Genomic DNA, 25,038 nt, shown 5'->3' with positions numbered 1-25,038 from the left:
TTCCCACGAGGCCTCTCCCATGGAGCAAAGCGGGGAACAGGCTACCTCAGGCCTTTCTTTGTGGTCTTCTAGTGACAGGTAGAATAATGGGCTCCCAAGACATCCACGTCCTAATTCCCAGAACCTATGAAAATGCCATGTGACATGGCAAGGGGGAATTAACACTGCAGATGGAATTAAAGTTGCTAATCAGCTGATTCATAAAATAGGGACATTCTCCTGTAATCTGAATCCTGAATGATGGGTTGGGGCTGCTCAGGGGAAGATGGATAAAGCAAAACTGAACTGAACAGAAGCCTGACACACTCCCCCACAGGGCCCAGTGCCACACCATGGAAATACCCAGGGGCAGCCCTTTCACAGGGTGGCCTTCCAGTCAGGTCTGGCAACATTAATGCTAAAGGCCCCCGTTTGGAACAGGCCCAGAATGAGCTTAACCGCCTGGGGTCTTCATCACACAGAAATGGTTTTGTTTCCTGGCTTTCTTTAGATTCACAGCTGCTAAATCAGCCTGATTAATTTCATTATTCAGTTCCTCTATGTTCTTGCTTATCTTAGCTTGGGTGATCTATCCAAGAAGGAGAGAGACATGTTATGGCTCCAATAGTTTTGTATTTTTGTCAATTCCCCTTTGTATTTTTTAATGGGCTTTTCTTTACATACTTCAGTGAGATGCAGTTTGGAGCAATAATGGTCCGTGAGTGTGTTCTTCTCGTGGTGAATAGTACCCTTATTTATAGAAAATGACTCTCCCTAACACCTGAACCTTGAATTCTGTTTGCTCTAATATGAACACTGGGATTCTTGTTTCATTTTGGTTTGCTTGGTATACTGTACCTTTGCCCAACCTTTGACCTTTGACCTTTCTGTGTCACTCTGTTGTAAAAAGCTAGTTACTCTTCAAAGCACAATCGGAAAGTCTTTGCCTTTTCATAGGGAGTTTGAACTATTTGAATTTATGGTCACGCTGATGATATTTGGTCAGTTTTCTGGTTTTCACATTTGCTTTCTGTTTTTTGATACATGGACTAGATTTTCTTTGCTTTTATTTGCCATGTTTCAGAAACTTCTTTTGCATTATAGTATATTTACCACTAAGTTATTGTAAGCCTTCTTTAGCTTATATTTCTCTAATTATGAAACTCATGAGCAAAATGGTCTTTTGGAGTCCTTCTCCTATGTAAGACTAGGAGTTTAGCATCCTTTTTTTTTTTTTAACTCATCCACTTCTTTGGCTCTGTTAATGGACTTTAGACTTTTACATTCAATTACTGTTATTACGGTATCTATTTTTGCATTATATGTACATGTATGTTTGCTTTCAAGATGAATTTTTGCATCTGTATACACTTTTATAACAATTACTTAAACTTAGCTTTCTTTCCATGGGTTATGGTGGTTCCTGCTGAGCCGTGTCTGTCATGACCTCAGCTATGAAGTTTGCCCTGGTTCTAGAAGGCTGACATAGGACTGCAAGGACCAAGTTCTAGAAGGGCACCTGGCATATGCATCACCTGAGCCTCACGAATCTGAGCATGTCTCCCCGTGGTCCATTGTTTCTGGGACTGAACGCTGCAGAGGAGTCAAGGTGGCCTGGATTTTGCACCTTTCTGGAAAATATGCTTTTTTCTGGCCTAGATACTTGTAGGTTTTCCCCTTTATGTTTGTATTTCAACACTTTTGCCAAAACGCGTCTATATATGACTCTCTTTTCACCACTTCTGCTGGAAAGTGGAAAGGCCAGCTAGTCTGCACATTCCCTTGTGAACTGTTGATTTTGCAGTTCCATCATGATGGAAGATCGGCAATTTTGTTGGCTCCAATCTAGTAGGTCTCTTAAGCTCATTTAAGTTTGTCTCCAATTTTTTAAAAATAAATTTCTTATTTGAGAACAGTTTTAGATTTACAGAAAAACCACAGAGATAGTATAGAAAGTTCCCATATGTCCCTTACACAGTTTCCCCTATTTTTAACATCGTATGTTAGTATGGTATATTTGTTACAATTAAGGCGCCAATATTGACTCATTATTATTAGCTAAAGCCCATACTGTATTCAGAACCCCTTAATTCTCTTCTCTAATGCACTTTTTCTACTCCCGAATCTCACCCAGGATATCACAGAACATTTAGTCATCATGTCTCCATAGGTTCCTTTTGACATAGACATTCCTTATTTTTAAAGACCTAGACAGTGTTGAGGAGTATTGGCGAGGTACTTTGTAGAACAGCCTTCAAATAGAATTTGCCTGATGTTTTTCTCATGGTTAGACTGGGGTTATGGATTTGGGGGAGGAAGACCATAGAGGTAAAATGCCCTTTCATCACATCATTTAAATGGTAAATTCTATCAATAGGACTTACCAAGGCTGATGTTGACCTTGACCACCTGTCTGAGGTAGTGTTTGTCAGGTTTTCTACTGTGGAGTTTTTCTCCCCACACCTCACACCCCTTCATACTGTACTCTTTGAAAGGAAGTCACTTACCACGGGGGTAGTTCTGCTCTACCTCTTTGAGTTGAAATATCTACATAAATTATTTGGAATTCTTCGGCATAGGAGATTTGTCTATTCCATCTCATTTACTTATTCAATCATTCATATCAATATAGACTCATGGATATTTATTTTATACTTTGGGTTATAATTCAACACTACTTTTATTTTATTGCTCTAATGTCCCAGCTGTGGCCACTGGGAGGCTCTTCAGTTGGCTGCTCTACTCCTCTGTGTGTGGTGGTGTTTGGAGCACTCCTTATTTTCTGGCACTACAAGACATCCCAGGATCTAGTTCCTGAATCAGTCCTAGAATCAGCCATTTCTCCAAGGAACCTTGGTTACTCTTCCTTGAGAATGGTATTAGAAACCAAGATCTGGGTGCCAGGTGTGCTTGCTGATGCTGGGGTGCCTATTTTTTTATTTTGGTTTTGTTTCTTTTGTCCTGATTTTCCCTTAGGCTCTCCCTTCTCCAGCATCCATAACTATTATCTTTCCTCTCATTAGATTGATGTTTTTGGCCATTTCCTCTGAATCTCCAGTTTGTCCTCCATATTATTGATTTTTATTTTCCTTGCCATTAACTCTGCTCTCTACTATTTCCAATGAAGATTTTAATTCTATAATTTGCTCTTTAGTTTTCTTCCTTGTTCTCTGCATTCCCTTCTCTATCTTCCCCCACAGTGAACCAGAGGTTTGCCTTTTCTCAGAGCTTTCCAGAAGTTACATTTCTTTGTTCTTGAGTATTTTACCCTTGTGTCCTGTTGGCTTTGTCAATCCAGGCTTGGTATTTTGCTTATACACACTCAACAAATTTACTGAGAAAATTAGACTTGGTTCTCAGTGATGAGGGAATAAAATAGTGACCACACAGACAGAAACTGCTGTCTCCTACAGCTTACATCCTAGTGGGAGGAGACAGATGCTGTTAATGGTTGAACTGTGTCCCCCAAAGAAATGTTGAAATCCTAACCCCCTAATACCTCAGAATGTGACCTCAATTCAAAACAGGGTCACTGCAGATATGATTAGCTAAAATGAGATAATACTAGAGTAGGGCAGGCTCTTAATCCAACATGACTAGTGTTCTAATACAAAGATGATGTGAAGAAGGGGGAAATGCCATTTAAGGCAGAGATTATAAGACAAGGAACACCAAAGATTTCCAGTGACACCAGAACCTCAGAGAAAGGCATAGGAGAACCCCAGAGCCTTTTAGAGAACACGACCTTGACCTTGGACTTTCAGCCTCTGGAATGTGAGAGAATAAATTTTCGTTGTTTTAAGCCACCCAGTTCGTGGTATTTTGTTAAGGCAGCCCCAGGAAATTAATACAGATGGCCATCAGTGAAACGGAGAAAGAAATTAGCAGACAGTGGTGGGGGGTGCGGTGGGAGTGGGGGGGTGAATGGGTGTGAGAGGGGCAGAGGTTTAAATTTTAAATGAAGCAACTGGAGAAGGGAACAGTCTGGGAAAAGGGGACTGTTCAGCAAAGAGAAGAAGGGGTGAGAAGGGGCCATGCAGGTTCTAGGGGAAGAGTGCTCCACGCAGAGTGTCCTTTGCCCATAGACTGAGCATGCTGCTTTGGCTCTGCTCTCCCAGGCTTACAGGACACTGGAGTCATTTCTCAAAAGCGCAGCTGGGTGGGTGGAGGGGAAAGCTGGGCCCTGGTGTTGCCCATATCCAGGTTTGAATTCCAACTCACCTCTTTCTACCTGGGTGACTTGGTTTGAGTTCCTTAACCTCTTTGGGCCTCAAGTTCCCATTTGTGAAATGGGGGTACAAAATTTCCTCTGTCCAAGGTTCTGGGGTGGACTAAACGAGGGAGTAGAGATCAAGGGCTGTGCATGAGGACCTGGCCCTCGGCTAGTGTGCTGGAAAGGTCAGCTGCTATTTCATCATTGTCAACATCACTCCTGCCTCTGTTGGAGATAGTTGGTTGATGAGCAGAGCACCCAGTTCCATCGCAATTTCCTGTAGACTTTTAACTAGTGCTTCTGCTCCACACACAAAGGCTCTTTAAACTTTAAAGCCTGCAGAACTTGGCAGGGCCTCTGAGGCGCAGGGAGCTATTTCAAGTGCCCACCCTGGGGAGACACTGTGTGTGGCAGGAGACTGTCAGTTCAGCACCCTCCACCCCCCACCCTACCCCAGGTACTCGCTCCCTGCAGAGCAGGCACTCCACCCCTCTGGGTACTCCAGGCCCCACACAGCCCAGCTCAGCCCTCAGACCATACAGCCTGCTGGGGAAGAGCTTGGGCAGATCCAGTCCCAACCACTGAGCTGCCAGCAGGCACTCCCTAGCTACTGTTTCCCTATCTGCAGAGGCTCCCAGGGCTGAAATGTCGCACACAGGTGCAATGACTGCCTCCAAGCAGGGACAAACAACTGTCCTCTGCTTCCCTTGCTCCTCACTTTTGGGCCTCTGTTCGCTATCTGTGAACTGAGGGCTTTGGAAGATGAGAGCTCTAAACTTCCACCTGCTTTGACTAGCGCAGCCTGGGACCCACCCAAAAGAGAAAGAACATGTCAGCAGTTGGAATCTGGAGTCTCCATGACAATGACTTTCAATATGGGCATGAAGGAGGGGAAGAGAGTAAAAGAGGAAGGTGACAGTTCTAAGCATGTTTGTACCTGCTTGGAAACCCCTAGCAACTCCCACTGCCCTCAAGATAAAAGACCAAACTTCTTTGCTAGGCATTCAAGGCTCAGAGAAACTGGCTCCAAACTGCTTCTAGCCTCAGCATCTTTCCCCTGACCCCACCTGATATGCTAGCCTCCTGAAATTCCTGCTGATTCCAAGTGTGATGGTAACTGTGAGCCCAGGAGAGGGTCTAGCACAAACAAGGTATTTGAGAGAGTTTGCGGAATGAATGGACAAATGATAGTTAGAGACCACTCACTTACAACTGGGCAAACTTCTAGTTGACCTTTTCTGTTCCAGGAGTGAGTGTCACTGGAGAGAGTCAGGGGCCTGAGCTTTCAGTCCTAACAATATACTTCCTTGCTGTGGTCTGGGCAAGAGAGCTCCTCACACTGGAGATGATGCTAACTTGTGCCCTGCTTGCCTCTCAGCTGTGTTGACAGACACAGAGTCACCAAGTAAGCTCTCATGGCCATGCAGCTGGCACTCAGACCTCTGGCCAGTGCTGGACAACAAGCAAAGGGAAAGCCAAGGAAAGCCAGCTCCTGGGAGCTTCTCCTCATGTCTGAGGGGCCAAGGATGAAACAAAACAGCCTGAACTCAAGGCTCCTTCAGAGTCAGGGAATTTGGGAACCCCAGGAGCATGGTATCAGTCTGTCCTTCAGGCCGTGGCCAGCTGCACCTACCTTAAGCTTCTTGACACTGGTGCAGGGATCATTGGAGAAGCTCTCAGTGTCTGAAATCTCGATGTCCTCACCATACAGAACCCCGGTCAGGTCATTCCTCACCTGTCACAAAGAAAAAGTAGAGGCTGGGTGTGCTGGTGGTCACAGGAAGGCTGGATCAGAGAGGTCGTCCTCGGGAAGTGGTTCCAATGGGTGAGGTGATTTTCTCCATCAACATAAGAGTGGCGTTTACCTTCATTATAAACTGGAGCACCCTGTGGGGCCTTGGAGGTCCCCCAGCCCTACCCCACAGCTGGCACGTGAGCACAAGGAGGCCAGACAGGGAAGGGGCTTACTCAAGTTGCCCAGGAATTCCCTGGAAGAATTAAGATGAGCATCCAAGTCTCTGGACTTTCAGGTTGGTGTTTTTCCACAGGGCCACACTGTCTCCAAATCAGAGTATTCAAATATATCTTAACAGTATTTATGTTTTGTATTAATTATTTATAATCTTACTTCACTTATAGGGTGAATAGCCAAGATATTCAAATGGACAATGCAGAATGGAGGAAAGAGCAGGGGTGTATGGAACCAGCCTGTAATGTTATCATAACAACACGTCTGCTGACAAAAAGAATGGCTAACACCTGTGTGCTTGAAAAGCAGAGGGCTGCGGCCTCCAGTGCTCACCAGGACCACCCAGGAAAGATACTACAGAGTGGTAGGGACTGTGGCAAACTGGCAACCACATGCCCTATCTAAGGTGGCAGCTCCAATCATGCCATGTCAGAACATAGTCCAGAGTCACCAGATCTTCTGATTCTGTGGTGAGAAATCAGAAATCTAGATTTTAAAATATAAGATCCCCAGATTTTAAAATATTGATACTATTTTGAATTTAAAAAACAAAAAACAAAGTTAGAACCAAGTCAAATAAATCTGCAGTCTGTATCTGGCCCATGGCTGTGGATGTGGCCCCTGACATAAAGCAATAGAAACCTGCCCTAGCCGGGTTGCTCAGTGGTCAGAGTGTCGGCTGCCGACCAAGGTCTCAGGTTCGATTCCGGTCAAGGCCACGTGCCTTGGTTGTAGGTTTCATCCCTGGCCCCAGTTGAGGTGAGTGCGGGAGGCAACCAATCGATGTGTCTCTTTCACATCGATGTTTCTCTCTCTCTGTCTCTCCCTTTCCCTTCCACTCTCTCTAAAAAAAAACAATGGAAAAAATATCCTTGGGTAAGGAGGAACAACAACAACAAAAAATAAAGCAATGGAAACTGGATTGTGTGTTTTAGTAGAAAAAAAACAGGTTAAGGGTGTGGCACCCAGGGTCCAGGTCCTGCTCTGTCACTGACTTGCTTATGGCCTCGGCCTCTCTGTGTGAGCCTCTCCCTCTCAAGTCTTCAGTTTCTTCCTCTTTAAGAGAAGGTGATCCTTAAAAACATTTCTTGTTCATACCCATTAAGATGGTAATTATTAAAAAACAGAAAGCATTGGTGTGGATGTAGAGAAATGGAAACCCTTGTGCAGTGTTGGTGGGAATGTAAAATGGTGCAGCTGCTGTAGAAAACAGCATGGTCATTCCTCAAAAATTAAACCTATAATTACTATATGATCCAGCAATTCCATTTCTGGGTATAGGCCCCAAAGAAATAAAAGCAGGGACTCAAAGAGATATCTGTATGCCCATGTTCACAGCAGCACTATTCACAATACCCAAAAGGTGGAAGCAACCCAAATGTCCATCGAGGGATGAATGGAAAAACAAAATGTTGTACATACACATACAATGGAATATTATTCAGCCTAATAAAGGAGTGAAATTCTGACACATGCTACAACATGGATGAACTCTGAAGATATTATGCGAAATGAAATAAGCCAGGCACATGAAGACGAGTATTATTCCATTTATATGAGGTACCTAGAGGAGTGAAATTCATAGAGACAGAAGGTAGAACAGTGGCTCTTAAGGGCTGGGGGAGGAAGGATTGCAGGGTAATTGTTTAATGGGTGTAGTTTCTGTTTGGGATGAAAAAGCTCTGGAAGCAGCTGGTGGTACTGGTTGCACAACATTGTGAATGTACTTAACACCACTGAACTGCATACTTAAAATGGTAAATTTTATGTTATGTATATTTTACTACAATAAAAAATGCACTTCTTGTTTTAAAAACTGGTAGATTCTTCCAATGTATATATGAAAATGTTTTGAATAATTTGGCCCTCAGTATCACAGGATGGTCACGGGAAGCCACCACTATAGAAGGGGAACAAAGGGACTTCAATGGGAACTGCTGTATTTCTTTAAAAGAAATATGACACATCAGGGGGAAATGTAAAATTCTGGGTAGCAAGCCCATGGGAGGGTAGTTAATCGGTGCTTTTCTGAATGCCTGAAGTACTTTGTGATAAATGTTTTGTACTGAGAATGAAACTGCCACAGTCAGGGTGAAGCTTGTCCATCCTTAGTTTTTACCTCCATTTGATGGAAGAGTGGGAACTAGTTATATGAAAAAAATTTGACTTTGCCATTCCCGTTTATTTCTGCTGCTTCAATTTCTTTCTGGATGCAGGGTGTCCCATTATCTGTTCTGTGTGTCATGAGGGTGTTGTGCAACAGCAGCAATGCTTAAACACAGAAAATATGCAAAGGCGCCCCTGCTGGAAGGCAGTGCAGCTTGACGTACACACTGCTGGGCCTGTACAGTCAGGCCCAGCTTTCCACTTGCATGCTACCCAAATTTAGAGAAACTACTCCAGCTCTCGAGTCTTTTCACCTCTAAAATGGGGGCAATATAGTGTGTAGCTCACAGGGTTGTTTCAGGGCCTAGTAAAAATGCTGAGGGTGTAGAATGGTTTTGTAAACTCTAAAGTTCTTACACTGCTAAAAGCTGGAATGATCATTTCCAGGCTTAAGGCAAAGCATCAAGGTAGTCAATGGCTTGGGGCATCTCTCTTTGTATAAGTGTGTGCTTGAAAGCTGTATACAATTATGGCAGATAAAATATTTTTTAGTGGTCAGAACCAAAACACCCTAGAGGTCATCTCATTCTGCCCCTAATTTCACAAATGAGGAAACTGAGTTGTGACTCCAACCCCAGTGCTCTCTGCAAGCTCCCAGGCTAGCTCTTCTGGATCCTATCAGATGTGGAGGGTTTCTGAGGCCTGATGAGCCAGGACAGGTCAGAACAGATGGTTGGTGCAATCAGGCACTCACTGCCCATAATTTCAGCACCAAGAAGTCTGTGCTAAGCTCAAGTATTTATTCTAATGGACTTTTTAAGGGAAAGCAAATGGAGGAAACCAGTAATAAATGGTATTTTAAACTAACCAAAGCATGGAAAAGAAATAATGTAATGGTCTTCCTCACAAGAAAAACTATCCACACCCTCACATGTGGATAGAAGGATCATTCAGTTCACTGGGCAAAGACTTACTAAGCAAATTTGAAAAATCGCCATTTTTTTCCTTCTGGAACTGCAGGTATGTCTTGTTTAACAGAGTCACTGTCTTTTGGCAGTTTGTTATAAACTGCATTTCTGCAAAGCAAATCCTATTTTCTTATTCACTTCCATTATAAAAGCAGAACCATGTTCTGGGAAGGGAGTAACCCTTCATTCCCAAGAAAATAACACACACACACACACACACACACTCAGGTATTGCCAGGATCCCACTGGGAGCCTAATCTGCATACTGGGCCCAGGGAGAGAGCCACCAAAAATCTGATTTGCTGAAAGGCCCTGGCCACCAAGGGAGGGGGGAGGAGAGATGGGCACTGGTGGGCAGGGAGGGGAGAGAGAAGAAGGCTGCCCCATCAGCTGGAAGGGAGGGCCAGAATGGCCAGTGCTGCAGGGAAGGCACAAGCTGGGGCCCCAGGGATAATAGAAGGGGGATAGAGAGGTGTTGAGTCCTTAAAAGTGAGGGCGCTGGGGCCAGCTCACAGGGCTGAGGTTGCCTAAGGAAGAACTCCCCTTGTTTTCAGAGCAGTGACTCTGGGCCCCGCCACTGGAGCAAATCCATAAGGAGCCAAAGTCACCTGGCACCACACAAAAGAACAGGTGGGCCAGAGCCCCAGGAATAAATAATTTGGGATGGGCTTGGAGGCAAAAGCTGTTGACTTTTTTCCCTCAAGAACTATAGTATAGCTTCTCTAAAGAGGGCATACAGATGGCCAGCAGACATATGAAAAGATGCTCAACGTCACTAATCATCAGGGAAATGCAAATTAAAACCGCAATGAGATATCACTTCACACCTGTCAGAATGGCCACCATCAATAAATCAAAATAAGTGTTGATGAGGATGTGGGGAAAAGGGAACCGCTGTGCACTGATGGTGGGAATGCAGACTGGCATGGCCACTGTGGAAAGCAGTATGGAGGATCCTCAAAAAATTAAAAATGGACCAGACCTGGAATGCTGAGTTCAGTTCTGGTTGCGTTTATCAGGGACAGTGACAAAGTGGCTCAGGCTCAGAGGAGAGACGTGTGGCTAGGACAGGAACCAAGGGCCCTTCAGGACATGGGGGGTTGGGGAGTATAAAGTTCACACGGAGTGACACCAATTACTCCTCAGCCCTCCCCTGCAGTCTTGGGAGTCAAAGATCCAACTTCAAGGATTTTAACAGTTGAACTCAGTCTTCAAATTCTAGGGAAATTCAACATTTTAACAGAAGTCAAGAACCAGGAAGAATCAATGGCTTTGTGGGAAAGCCCAGACCATGGGGACAGTCCCACTCAGAGTGAGCAGGGCGAAAATATCATCAGGTCCGATCAGCCATCTGAACAGCTGGGCCTGTGGGTCAGCACACAACTGCCCACCCAGTTGGCTCACTGGGCCATGGGGCTTGTCACTTCAATAAAGCCATCACAGTGGTCTCGGGCCTCCAACAGACTGAGCGGACAACTTCCACCCACACACTAGGCAGCGGGCACACACAGCTGGTTTTCACCATTCCTGTGAGATGCAGGGGGAGAAGGGGACAGGTTGGAGGAGGAAAGGAGATGAGAGGAAAAGAGGGGAAGTAATGAAACTGGGAAAAGGGCAGATTCAGAAGAATTTTCTGGCTTAGCATAACTCAGTTCATACGACCTATTTTTAGTGTAATGTGGTCCACCCTGCTCCATCGGAGAGGCCTGTTACCGGCTCTAAGCAGGCCACAGTGCCAACCCACCTGCAAGGTCCCCTCCCAGCTGTGAAGCTTGCACCTCTCCACTGATCACACATCAGCTGCCCAGATGATGCTGGGCATGCCCACTCTCTGGAAATCATCCAGTGACTGGGGTTATGAAATAACTGTATTATGTGCCTCACTCTGAATAAATGCCCTGTGGGTCAGTCTGTTCTCTCCACCTACCCCTTCCCTGCTTCAGGGTCCCAGGACTGTATCTGCATGTCCTACTAGGCTCCTGTTCCCTGCAACTTTCTGCCGCCCACAGGTAGGACCAATGAACTCTCTGCCTCTACAGATCTCCTACCTTAGTCCTGGACACCCCTTGTCCTCCAGAAAAATGACATAAGAAGCCCGAGGTCAGGGCCCTGGGGGTTCACCCCATGTCAGCCTATCAAGGGGCCTTCTCAGACCCCAGGCCCTCAGTCTGGGCTCCTGCTTCATTCCCAGGACTAGAATTCCATCTCATGCCCAGTCACTGCCTGGCCACTAGGCTTGAGTCCCTTTCTGGGCAGCTATCTAGTGCCTTGTCGTTCCAGAATGGGGCCCTTGTTTGTTCTTGCCCACCTCTCTCTCTCTCTCTCACTCATTCATTCATTCAAGATATTGACATCTCTTCTGTTCCAGGCACCATGTGAGGTGGTAATGGGGCTCTGATTGATGAGCAAAACCATTTACTATCCTGGGTCTCTATATAGTGGAAGTAAGAGACATTAATCAGATGATCACCCCGGAACCCACCAAGACAAGGAAGGGCACTCAAGTTCAGGCACATGCTTCTGGGAGAAGCTGTCATGGAGAGGCCAGATCCAGGCCAGGGGGTAGGTAGGAAGAAGGATTCCAGGTTGAGAAGCAGCGTGTATAAAGGTCCTGGTGGGAGGGAGCTAGTGGGGAAACTAGAAGAAGAGCTGGGCTGGGCTAGAGCAGAGCGTGGGCCAGGCAGAGGGAAGGTTGTTGGCATGAAATGAGAAAGAGGAGGAGGCAGGGGCAGACCATGAGGGCCTCATAATTCACATAAGAGACTCTGGTCTTGAGCTTAAGCACAGTGGGAAGCAGTTACAAAGTTTCAGAGAAGGGATGGCATGATTAGAAATGTGTTTTAAAACGACTTAGGCTGTTGTGGGACCAATGAGAGGCCAAGGGCATGAGGGGAACAGGAAGGCCAGCGAGGGGGCAACAGAATCATCCAGGTGCGAGATTCTGGAGGCTGAATAAGGAGACAGTGGTGGAGGTGGCAAGAAGTGGCCCGCCTGAAAATACATCTGGGGCAACTAATAATCTGTATAAGTCATCAATTACTGTGCAAGAAATTACCCAAAATTTAGTGGCTTAAAACAAGAAAAATTTGTCTTCACAATTTCCATGGATCAGGAATGTAGGAGCCACTCAGCTGGGCGATTCCAATGTGCAGCTAAAGTTGGGAACCACAAATTTTAGGGGTAAAAGCAACAGAACTGCCAGGCTCACAGCTGGGCTGCAAGCTTGCCTGAAAGCCCCATCACCTACCCTCACCTTCTCCAGGTCCAGGGCACCATCTGCCTTTAACAGCATGAACTCCTGCCCTGCCCTCTGCTGCCCCATCCAATAGTTATGCCTCATCTTTAATCCCCGATCGATCCATCCTCTGCTCCTGACCCCCAGCACCACAAGCAGTGCCTGACCATGTTAGAAGGGAGAATGGGCAGAAGGAAAGGAGGGAGAAGGGCATGAGAGAGAAAATGAGAAAGGGAGAGGAGAGAGGCAGAGTATTATTACAGCTACAAGTTACCAGGTTCCTGCCGCATGTCCCAGGTGGGAAGGCTCTGACAGAGCAAGTAAAATGTACAGTGGAGGCCGTGGGCAGTATCAGGGACCCCAGGACACCTGGCTTCTGTGGCCAGCAGCTCCCCAGACGCCCTCCCTAGTGAGGCCACTGCCCCAGCTCAGGAATCATCCAGAAAGGCAAAGATCCAGGAAGAGATGGGGAGAACGGGGTCTGCACCACATGCACTTCACAACTCTTAAAATTCTAATTAGGTTACGGAAATGAACTTGAGAGCAAAGCGAATTCCCAGGTCTCCTATGGAAGTGGAGGTAACCTACTTTGTCATTCAAATGTGCTCACTATATATAGCCCTGGATTGTACTGAAATGTCACTCCTCTTACCTGACTAAAGCATATAATTACAGATTTACTTCTATTCATTCATGAAATGTGTCTTTGCTTGATTAAACAGTTCATTCAAGTAAAACCCATTAAAATATGGAACATGTTAAAATGTGGCTCATTAGAGGCAGAGGGCACCACTGTCGTTAAATGCTAATGAGGATAAACAGGCATTTGAAACACTCAAATCTTTGAATAATTCAGGTCACTTTTACTGGGGCTGGAATTCCTCAGAAGCTGCCATTAATATAAGCTAATTGAAAAATTAGCCTGGAGAAGAGTAGACCAAGGCAGGAAATGATGGCCGACTTCAAACACAGAAGGGCTGTCATATGGGAGAGAAGGCATCTGATTCTGGGCACCCCTGTGGTAGAGGGGGGAACAACAGGTAGATGATTCAGGAAAGCAGAGTTTGGCCCAAAGCCTAAAAGGACTTTCTAAAGATGGAGAAGGCTGCTTTGGTAGATAGTGAGCTTCCTGTCATCAGAGGGGTACAAATAGGTCAGGATGCTTGAGAGGAGATTCTTTCACCATCAATGCTTGTGGTTCCAAGAGAACAAGTGTTTCAAAATTCCACCTGCCCTCATTCTTCGCTTTTTCTAATTTTATAGTGCTAAAGCAAACCTCTGCAGCTCTGAGATTTTTCAAAGACTTGGAGCATGGGTTTAAAATCCTGTAGAAATATCTGTGTGTTTATATTTCCACCTTTCCAAACCTGATGAACTTTCATTGAAGAAACTGTTCCTTTTAGTTCAATGGAGCCATCTCATTTTCAGATTTCTACAAATAACTGAGCTCTTAATAACCTATAATCAAAGTTTAATGTATTTTTTAAAAAAAGATAAGTACATAAGTTAACATGTATTAGATCTATTGCACATATGTGGTACTTGCACATGGGCAGTAGTACCTGGGTATATATGCATCTGTGTCCATGTGAAGACCACACATATGAGCGTGACACTTGCATGTTCACAGTACAAAGCCAGCACGTTGAATTGTGACCCCTCAAAAGGTATATTGAAGCCCTAACCATCAGAATCTGTGAAAGTGACCTTATTTGGAAAACGTTTTTTTGCAGATGTTATTAATTTAAGGATCTCAAGATGAGATCATCCTGGATGACCTGGGTGGGCCCTAAATCCAATAATAAGTATACTTACAAGAGAAATGAAGAGGGAGATTTGGGACACAGAGCCATGAGGGAAAAGGCCATATGAAGACAGAGTAGAGATTGGAGTGATGTGGCTATAAGCCAAGGAACACCTGGAGCTACCAGAAGCTGTAGGAGGCCTGGGAAGATTCTCCCCTAGAGCCTTCAGAGGGAGTATGGCCCACTAACATGTTGATTTCAGAACTCTGGCCCCCAGAACTGTAAGAAAATGAATTTCTGTTGCTTTACGCCACCCAGTTTGTGGTGATTTATTACGGAAGCCCCAGGAAATGAATACACTTGAGGCCTCCTGAGACCTGGCTGCTTGCTGGTCCAAACCAGGAGCCCTCAGAGAAGCCTGGCTTCCTGTCCTGTCCACACCTCACATCATAGGTGAGGCCTCCTGAAGGGCACCCTGGCTTCCCTCTAACTGACTGGTTTTCTGACTTCGCGAGAGTTTCCAAAAGCAGGAAAACACGTGGAGGACCAGAGCGGCAGTGTCATGAGATATGGGAGTCTGGGTGGAGGCCTGCCAGCCTCATGGGCTTCAGTGGACAGCTCAGGAGTCCAGATCGCAACTTTGATCTGGTTCACAGAGCCGACCATGAGTACTGGGGCTATTACATCCATTCCTCAACATACAGAGCAGACCCTTGAGGGAAGGGTTTTGTTGGATTTCCAGGATCTGGCATTGTTCCTGGAATGCAGTGGGTATTCTAAACTGAGATGAAGAAGAGAATGAACAAAGGCACACTGAGGATGCACAGCATCCATCCAGGCTGAGATGCAGTGGGGTAAATATTCTGAGCCCGGAAGAGTTCATGTTGAGTCTTGAGCTGGTCTTGTAGGAATGAGGCAGATGCCCAGGGACTGGGCTGTATGCCTTGGCCTGAAGACACAGCCCACTGATACAAGTGCTCTGCGTGCATCCCTGTAGGGATCCATGAGGCCTGAGGGCGGGTGGAGTTCCCTGAGGACATTTCCCTGCCCCTCTTACCTGGCATAGGGATATGAGGACCTGTGACCTGAGCCCTGTACAGCCACTCACATCAAGCCCTTATGACAGCTCCTACCTGCTGGTGGACCTCTGGCCAGTCCACAGGATTGGAAGAGGGACCCTGACAGGTAGAGATGGCCAGCAACAGACAGGCTCCCACACCCAGGACCCACCCAAGACATCTCCGTCTTCCCTCACAGCCCTCACTGCCATTACCCCATTACAGCAGTCCTCCGAGGGGAGAGGGGAGAGCCTGCAGGGACAGCCTTTTCTCTGGCCCACCACTTGCTCCTCAGGGACCATCTCCCAGAACCGCACTGTAGGGCAGGAACATACTGGAGCCATCTGCGTCAGGGAGGGCCAGGTGACTCAAGGGAGCTAGGGCCCCTGGCTGACAAATCCCTCTTCCCATCAGCCAGTCTTCCAGTTTTAGCAGTTCCAAAGAATCTTAAGTGTGATAAAGAGAATAATATTCCCCCTCCCGAAAAAAAAGTCCATGCCCTCATCCCTGAGATGTGTTAACTTACAGGGCCAAGGGGAATTTGTAGATGGATTAAGTGAAGTATCTTGAGATGGGAAGACCATTTTGGATGATCTAGGAGGCCCAGTGTAACCACAGGGGTCTTTATAGGGGAAAGAAGGAGGCAGGAGAGTCAGTGCGAGATTTGACCAAAGCAGCAGGGATGGAGGGAGACTTGTTTGAAAAAACCACACTGCTGGCTTTGAAGATGAGAATAAGGCCAAGAGCAGTGACCCACCTCTCAACTGCACAACCTGTGCTCAAGGCCACTCTCGCTGGCTAACCAGACTGTCCTGAGAGTCCGCACATCCTCCATCTAGGACCCCCAGAGCCCAGCACAGGGCTTTCCTGAGGAGATGGGACCAAGGCCAGACCCCCTTCTTGGAAAATGCACAAAACCTCCCTTTGCGCCCCCCAGCTAGCAGTCTTCCCTTTGCCACACATTTTTCAAGATCACTCTGCAGGCAGGGAGTGAAGTCAGGTTACACTGAGCTGTGAGGGAATTAAATTAGCTATCAGAACCTCATTGCTTTCCTGTGACAAAGTGCCTATTGCTTTAATTGAAGCAGACTCATGGGACCAAGCCAATATTTACAGAAATATTTGGATATTAATAAAACAGGGATATTATCCAGTTAAGATGATGAATATAAACCTCTATAGGAAATCAACGAGATGCAAAGTGCATCTCTGACACCAAAACAGAGGAGGGCTATTAGAGAAATCACACCTGAGAGCAGTAAAGGGAGCGGAATGCGAAATTGCTCCCCAGCTTTCAGAGCCCCATCCCTGCTCTTTGTCACCGGAGGAACAACTGAGGGAAGTCCAGGTTTGTGGAGACACCCCCCCTGCATTTCCAGAGGAGCTGTCACCAAGACTAGGCCACCAGCTTGGCACTTGGGCCTCAAGGAAAGGGCTAGGACTAGTGGGGGGAGCCACCAGGAAGTCAATTCCGACTGCCTCAGAGACAGGCCTTTCCAAGAAGAGAGGAATCCATGGATGGAAAGGCTCATCACTGCCGGTGTGCAGGCAGAGGCACAGTTGCTACAGAAGGGATTCAAGCATGAGACAAAGAGGCAGAAGAGACTGCTGGAGCTGAGGGAGGGCTCAGATTCTCGAACCTGTTCCCAGGATATGAGGGCACAGACGCTGAGGCCCACCCAGGTGTTCTCACATCTGCAGAATCAGGACAGCTCCAGGCAGCTCCATAAGCTGGAGAAACAGCTGGATCCAAGTGTCCACCTCTCATTTCATGGTGTAGTTAAAGGATTCCTCAGAGACCCTGGGACATCACTGCGCTTTATGGGTACAGCTTCCTATCCAGTTCTACATTCCAAAGCGATTCTCTGTCCTCTGTGCTGGAGTTCTGCCTGACGTCCTACAGCCCTAGCACTTAAAGCCCTCCTTCTTTGCCTTCACTGACTCCCTTCTTCCTCCAGGACTGCAGATTTGGGTTTGGGTGGACAGAGGAAGTGAAGGCATAGGTACAAACTGCTCCCCAGAGCCAGCCTCTCTTCCCCTCCTCCACTATTCCTCAACCGCCTCCTCCCAACCCTTACTCCAAGCCCCCAGGGAACAAGCAGGACGTAGGGGACATGGCAGGATCAATCTGGAGTACACTGAATTCTCTCAACAATCTTATGAAGCAGATGCCAATGCGACCCCCATTTTACAGATGAGGGACCTAAAAGGTTAAGTGACTTGCCCAAGGTCTTACCATTGATAAGCCGGAGGGCTGAGATTCAAACTTGTGTTTCTCTGCCTCCGGAATCTAGGAGGGTTGGGCAGAGGGTGAAGACAGGAGGGGGTTGGGGGCAGTACTAGCCTTGACCCCAGGGTAGGTTCCTGCAATGATAGACACAAAAAGGGCTTGTTTACTTGAGTGCTCCCCTCCCCCAGACTGGGAGGCCTGAAGGGTCAGGAATGTGTTGAGGCTCTGGGTACCGATTCAGGACATAGAGCAATCAGGGCATTTGGGATATAGAAGAGGGCAGAGCTGGGCACATGATGGGGCAGGCTTAAGATCAGGTGACAAAAGGAGGAAGTGGGCAGACGCCTGAGATGCACTTCACTGCCTGGCCCTGAGGTCACTGCAAAAGGCACCCTCTGTTCAATGGCCAAAGTTGGCACTGCCACTCTCAGGCCCATTCTGCACATATCTGAGAGAGAAGCTGAGCTCAGAGCATCAGGCCCAGGCTATTACACACCAACCCACCAGCCCTCATTAAACAGCAGGGGAAACTGACGCCCCAAGAAGAGTAGAGACTTACCCCAAATCACACAGCTGACTAGGGGCACAGCTGGAGTCAAACCCAGTTTCCTGCCTCGCAGACTGATGCTACCCAAAGCTGTGCCTTTCACAGCAACAGAACAGCGACCCCCCACCCAAAGCCACCAGCTGCAGCCCTTCTAGGACCTTTTCCTAAATCCCTTCAAAACAAGATAGGAGCTGCTTGAAGGCAGTGTCCAACCTGGGTCCTCAATGTTCTAGCACCAGCACAGCGCCTGGCACAGAGAAGCTGATCAGCATTAGCCCTGGTTGGCACCCCTGGTCTTGCCCAAAATACTTCCTCTACAGTAAACTTTCTTCACTTCAACTCTCTGGATATGCCATCTGTTTCCTGCCAGGACCTTAATTGATACAACAGGTATACGTCTTTTAGGCAGAAGTCATCAAAGTGTATACAATTTTATATCCCAATTTTTTCAGCTCACAGTTTATCATATACCTTTATAATTGATTTTTACCACCAACCACAGAAAAACTAATCACTTCAAGTTCCTGACCCATGCTCTCCTGTCTTCAAGTCATGCTCATGTGTAAGCCTCACTGCAAACAACCCCATCTCCATGAAGGCCCTCTGGATTTTCCTATGAGCTGTGCTCACCCCTCTGGATGCCTGCATTCTCTGCTCCTCCTTCCCAGGACCCCCCTTTCTTGGCCCTGTTCTGGAGGAACTGGGAAGTGCCTTGGGTCATCCACATCCCTACAACAGCACATAGCATGAGGTTTCCTTGTCCCTAGTGCAGGTGGCTAGGGGAGAATATCAAGGCCTCATGGACTGATGGAGAGGAGCTAAGCTGTCAATAGCTCCTCCAAGGTCAGAAAAGACAGTCTGCCCTTACCCTGGCCTGAAGCCTGTGGAGCCAGCCTGTAGAGGTGCTGAGTGTGTGTCCTGGGAGGGAGCTGGCGGGTCAGGTGAGCTGGCCACGTCCTGGGGTGGACACTGCATCAAAGTGCTAAGTAGGCCGACAGGACAGGATAGGGCTTGAAGCTGTGCTAAGCTAAGCAGTTTTTATAATGTATCTTCCTTAGAGCAGTATCCAGAGGTTCCAGGGAACAGGTACTCTGCAGAGTACAAGGGGAATTTTCCAAAGAGGATCAGAATCTGGAGGTACTGGGGTTGTGGTTATTGTCATGGTTTATTAACCTGTCCATCTGCCCCTGCCTGAGCTCCCAGAGGCCCTGAGGCCCTGTCTGAGTCCCTGTCATATTCCAGCAAAATGGAATGGAATCCAGTTCAGCCAACACTGGCTAAATGAATGAATGAGACCTCAGACATCCCATTCATTTGCCTGAGGTGAGCATCACTTACACTTGCTGCCCAGCATTCTGAGGAGGCTTGAGAAGCAGCTATGCTTCACCTGTATCAGAGAGTGTCAGAAAAGATGAAGGGTTCTTAGACAAAAATGATGGAATGTTCCAGAAAGGAAGCCACAGAGCAAAAGTGGAGAAGGCTGCACATCCATGGTAGTGAGAAAGGTAACAATGACAACTCACGTTTACTGAGCACCCTTTATATGGAAGCCCCTCACACATTCATCTCACTCCTCTTGACCTTTGGTAAAACTCAAAAGATATCATTATGACCAGTTCATGGGTAAGTAAAATGAGATTCAGAGATGTTGAGTTAGTTTCCCAAGGTCACACAGCTAGGAAACAAGTGAGCTGGGGGTTTAACTTCAGGTCTATTGTTTTCCACAGCCCATGCTATAAACTAGGGGTCAGTCTCTGTAAAGGGCCAAATAATAAATATTTTAGGTTTTACAGGCCATACAGTCTCTGTCACAATCATTAGACTCTGCCTTTACATCGCAAAAGCAGCCACAGACAATGTGCAAATGAATGGCTGTGGCTGTGTTCCAACAAAACTTTATTTACAAAAACAGGAGGCTAGATTTGGCCCATGGGTCCTGCTCTAAACCCACAATAAAGAGCCTGTGTTTCTATTTCCCTTCTAGGCCAGCAGTGGGAGAGAGGCAAGAGGACAAACTGGAGTCGGTGGTTCTAGACTGGAATGCTGGCTATGCCCCCATTGGCTGGGCCACCCAGGGGAGCAAGGCAACTCTCTGAGTGCCTTTTGCACCTTTAAACGGGGCAGAGCCACAACTTATCTTGAGGTTGTTAGAATAAAATAAGTGAATACATGCCCAGGGTCAACCATGGCTGAAGTTCAATATATGGCAGGGTTTATCATCAGAGGCAGCACAGTCAAGGAGGGGAAGTGGAGAAAACATGACGTGAGGCTGGCAGTAGGGAGGCAAGTGCGGGTGGTGCCACTGGAACTAAACTCTAATAGGTGTGTCTTCTCACGAAGGCAGGTTGCTTTGGGCTTTCTGCAGAAGAATGTTATTCCACACCCATGAAACCCCCGAAGGGAATTCACAGCCCCGTGGTGGGAGGAATCTTCACCATCCCCGGAAGCAGCAGATGTGTGGTGCTTGGTGACTCCCCACAGAGGGCAGGCAGGCAGCTGTTCGCAGACTTGATATGGCAAATTTTGTGACGTGCTGTCTTCCTGGGGCAGGCAGCCAAGCAGTGATAGGGGGCCTCTGCACCCCTCCCCACAGCCTGCTGCCCACGTCTGCTGATTCACGCGGGAGAGCCTGGGTGTGCCAGGAGAAATCCGAAATGGCTCTCTAGTGAAACTCAAGGCTTTGGAAGGAGACTGGGGACTTGGAGGCAGGGGGACAGTTTCTTCTCTGTTTCTACTTTCCAAAGGTCATAACTCTGGCAAAGAAAGGAGGATGTGGGGAAAGTCCATTAATATTGCTGAAAGCCAGGATGTGGCTTACAACACCAGATGATGAGCCCCTGGCAAGGGATGGCACTCACTGCCCCAAGCCTGGTACCACCATGTTTGCAGGGAGCATTACCCATCTATTCAACAGGATGCTAGACTGAAATTTGAATGGGAGAGAAACAGTGCCTAGGAAAAAAAGTATAAAACCAGATATGATAAGGGTTACACGTGACGTACAAGGAATATAAAAAGGGGCCACAGAAAAGGAAATGCTCAGAAATTGTCATATCTCTGTACACTCAAGTGCAAAGTATGGGTAACAATGTTAACTCTGAAACTTTTGGGGAAGATGGTTAAGTTGAGCACAGATGTCCAACTCCCACCTAAGCTACCTCCTTCTGAAAGTGACAGCATGGACCAAGGCAGTATAAAAATAGGGGGAGTCTGCTTCAGCATGGGAACATAGGAAAGAGTGCCATCAATATGCCACCAACTTTGAGGAATTTCTGCTAGGTACAGTGCCAGTGAAACCAGATTGAAGCCTGACTCACAGCTCTGCTTCCTGGGAAAGCAGTGTGGTGCTGTGGGGAGGGCGGATGTGCTCACAGGACCAACCTCACAGCCTCAGATGCAGTGAATGCTGGAGGAGAGGCTGGGCCATAGATGGGGTGCAGAGCCCATTGTGGGGAGCCCAACTTTCATGTGCAGCCCAACAGCATTCTTGAGTGCTGGGCCATTAGACCCAAGGACAAGCAAAGCCTATCCAAGCCCACTTTCCCAGAACAGGCCGGGGCAGCTCCAAGCCACAGCAGGCAGGAGAACAAAGGAAAGGCCAGGAGGAACAGTGCACATCTGGAGCAGCTGTGCCAACAAACTAGAGAAGAAATCCCTGCCACACCAATGCCTTGGGCTTGCTTGTCCCTGACTAGTAATGTGAAATTTCATCATCCAGTTTTCCAAGTTAATATCTGAGGTAAAGAATCTAACAGCATTGAGATAAAACAATGAGGGGGGCCCAGGATAACTGACCCATGCTATAAGCAAATACCAGGTCAAGGAAGACTTAAAAGGTACATGAAACCTATGAGATTTTTCTGAAACATAAAGGAGTCAAACAAGAAATGCATGCAGAAGAGCATCACCTCTGAAAAGATCTGCGATAGGAATGAGAAGTCAATTGTTGTGTCTGTTTTGTACTTGGAGGAGATTAAAGAAAACCTGGTCTCTAAGATGTTAAGAAATTCAATATGCAATAAAAGATACTGAAACTAAAAGAAGCTGGCAGAGTTAAGATGATAATGACAGGAAATGAATAATGTTATGAGACTTTAAAAAAGCATTAGAAACATTAAAGAGCAGAATTGAATTGTGGAAAGCCGATGGATGTTATGAAGGAACGCTGAGATATTCTCTCGGAATGGAGAGTGAGAACTAATGTAAAAATGAACAGAGAGAAAGTAATAATATGGAGAATAAACCACAGAGACTCACTGTGAACTTCAGCTGACCCTTGAACAATGTGGGGTTGGGGCCCCGACCCTCTGCTCAGTTGAAAATCTGCATGTAATGTTTCACTCCCCCCAAAACTTTACTAATAGCCCACTATTGAACGGAAGCCTTACTGATAACATAAATAGTCAATTAACACATACTTTTATGTTTTGTGTATTATATATTGTAATCTCACAGTAAATAAGCTAGAGAAAAGAAAATGTCATTAAGAAATCATAAGGAAGATAAAATATTTATTGAAAACTATCCATGTACAAGTGAACCAATGCAGTTCAAACCCATGTTGTTTAAGGGTCAAATGTACTGGTATTTCTAAAAAGATATCAGAACAAAAGAGTAATAATTAAAGATATAATAGAAGAAAACTGTATTCAGACCACCCAGTTCTTCAAATAAAAATGGTAATCAGATTTTAGACAAAATAGATAAACATCCAACAGGTGCTGTATTTTCTTTTTTAATTCCAAGGCTTAAGAAAGAATCCTACAAGCATCCAGCACATGGGAGAAAAAAAAAAAAAGCTTATCTACAAAGGAATCAAATCAGATTGTATCAGATTTCATTACAACATTGATGTAATGTCTAAAGAGGTTTGAAAAAGACTATTATGACCACAGAAAGCTACACTTCATAGGAGAAGCAATAGAGAAAAGCTGTGATCTATGTAACAGCATGGTAGATATAAAACCCATATACTCTTCCTGAAAAATATTACTCAAAGATGTACTTATGCTGTGAAGAGATAAAGCAAAAGGCACAATTCATGAAAGATATGCCAACAGAAATAGAAGTCCTAGAAATTTTAATCTGAATCTTCAAATCATAATTACGATACAGTTTTAAAATAAAATCAGTAACTCAAATAACAATTGAAAAATATTCACAATGTAAAGAATAAAGTTAAATAAAAACTCAAATGATAATAATACAAAGTTAGAGGTGATGAGAGATGGGTAGTAAATAAATGCTAATTTCTGTAGCTAACAATAGATTTTGCATTTTTGTATTGGTATTTAGAAAAGTAAAAGCCTAGTATTTTAAATTGAAAATGCAGTTATACAATAGCCTTATTAAATGAGGATGCCATATTATTTAGTTAAAATTACAGAATTTGGTCAAAGCAGTAATCAAACACAAATTTACTGGCTTAAATACACTTGATAGCAACAAAAAAGAATAAAAGTAAGTAGGCAAATCAAGAGGTTAGAAAAAGAATGGCAAAACAAACAAAACTAAAGAATGAAGGTATTAAAAAAGAAAATCAGAAGTAAATAAATTAGAAAGTAGGTAATAGAGCAGAGTCAATAAAAATCCAAGTGCTGGTTCTCTGAGTGACACACACACACACACAAAGACAACAATATTTCACTGAAAATTTAACTTGTGATTTTTGCTATTTTTTTTTTAGCAGGATAAATATCTGGAAAACTTGTCTATCTCTGGTAGGGGGAGTAATATTTAAAGGAAAGGTAAGTGAAGCCCCCCGCCCTCCAAACCACCAAGGTGTCTGCTTTAAGGATGAGCTTTACTCTGCGGCAAAATAGAGTAGGACCATTTAGGGGTAGGGTTCTAAAAGAAACCCTCTCAGACTCTTGGGGGTTTGAATAAGTGAAAAGAAAAAGCCAACAGAGGTTCTAGATCCATGGGTGAAAAATGGCCAAATCACTCCAGACAGTGTTCCTTCATCTTGGGAGTAGCTCCATATGGAAGCAAAAATGCTATTCGAAGAAGGCTGCCATCTGGGAATCTGCTGAGGAGCTTAAGGATGTCAGGAAATGTGTCCAAGGACCTGGATCAGCGGTGGTAACCAGTCCCACCAGTGTTAACAGCACCACCAGTGGCAGTAGGCAGCAAGGGCCAAAGAACGCAGGCTCTCCCATGTGGTGAGGGAAAGGCCACCATTGGTGTTGGCTATTTTGGAGGAAGGTGACACTTAGAGAGGGAGATGCTAACGCAAGTAAGTGTGGCAGGTGGAATGTTTGATTCAGATTTAATTTAACTTGATAAAAAAGGAAATGTGATCATTTTTTGCATGCTAGATTTAAGATGTTAATACCAGTTACATCAATAAAGAAGCAAACTAGCTAGTGTAATCAAGAAAAAATGTGGGGGGACATATCTGTAATGAGAAAGAGCATATAACAAAAGACAGAAATTTTAAAATTTCACTCAAATATATGGTAATACATTTTAAATCTCAAGGAAATGAACTATTCTCTGGAAACTATAAGTTTATAAAATCTACACAAAAAGTATAAATCTAAAGTGATCAAGACGCATGGAAGAAGTCACAAAGAATTTGTAAAAAGGGTGGGGTGAGGGACATAAAACCCTGATGGTTTCACAGACTCATTTTTTATTTTCAATGAGAAGCTAATTTGTATATTCTATAAACTGTTCCAAAGGCAACTGCAAAGATAGAAAGCTTTTTGATTTACATTGTAAATCTAGAATAACTCTGAAAACTAAACCTGATTAAGGATGGCACAATCAGAGTAAAATATAAGCTCCTCTTACATGTACTTACGGGGGGGGGGGGGGGGGGGTAATCTTAGGTAATTAAATTGATTAAAAGAATAGTGCAGCATAACAAAGATAGGTTTAAATTTAAGAATGCTAGTATGGCTCAATGTAAAGGTGAATTCCAGGTCCATTTATTCAGGAGCACAGTCAACATCTCTATCTGGATTTCCAGTAGGCGTATCTAAAT

At 45.5% G+C, this 25,038-nt stretch overlaps 1 protein-coding gene across 1 annotated transcript in view; it reads right to left on the bottom strand.

The window, feature by feature from the left end:
• GABBR2 (gamma-aminobutyric acid type B receptor subunit 2) overlaps nucleotides 1–25,038 on the bottom strand; it is a gene marked incomplete at its 5' end in the record, with an annotated part of 300,510 nt that overhangs the window by 143,478 nt on the left and 131,994 nt on the right. The window contains one exon of the mRNA XM_081151173.1: nucleotides 5,826–5,927. Within this exon, the coding sequence (XP_081007299.1) occupies nucleotides 5,826–5,927 (102 nt within the window). The remainder of the gene's footprint in view (nucleotides 1–5,825; nucleotides 5,928–25,038) is intronic.

This window comes from Miniopterus schreibersii (genome assembly GCF_964146895.1).
Source record: "Miniopterus schreibersii genome assembly, chromosome: 11".
Taxonomy (NCBI): Eukaryota; Metazoa; Chordata; class Mammalia; order Chiroptera; family Miniopteridae; genus Miniopterus; species Miniopterus schreibersii.
This window is presented reverse-complemented; position numbering and strand designations above follow the sequence as displayed.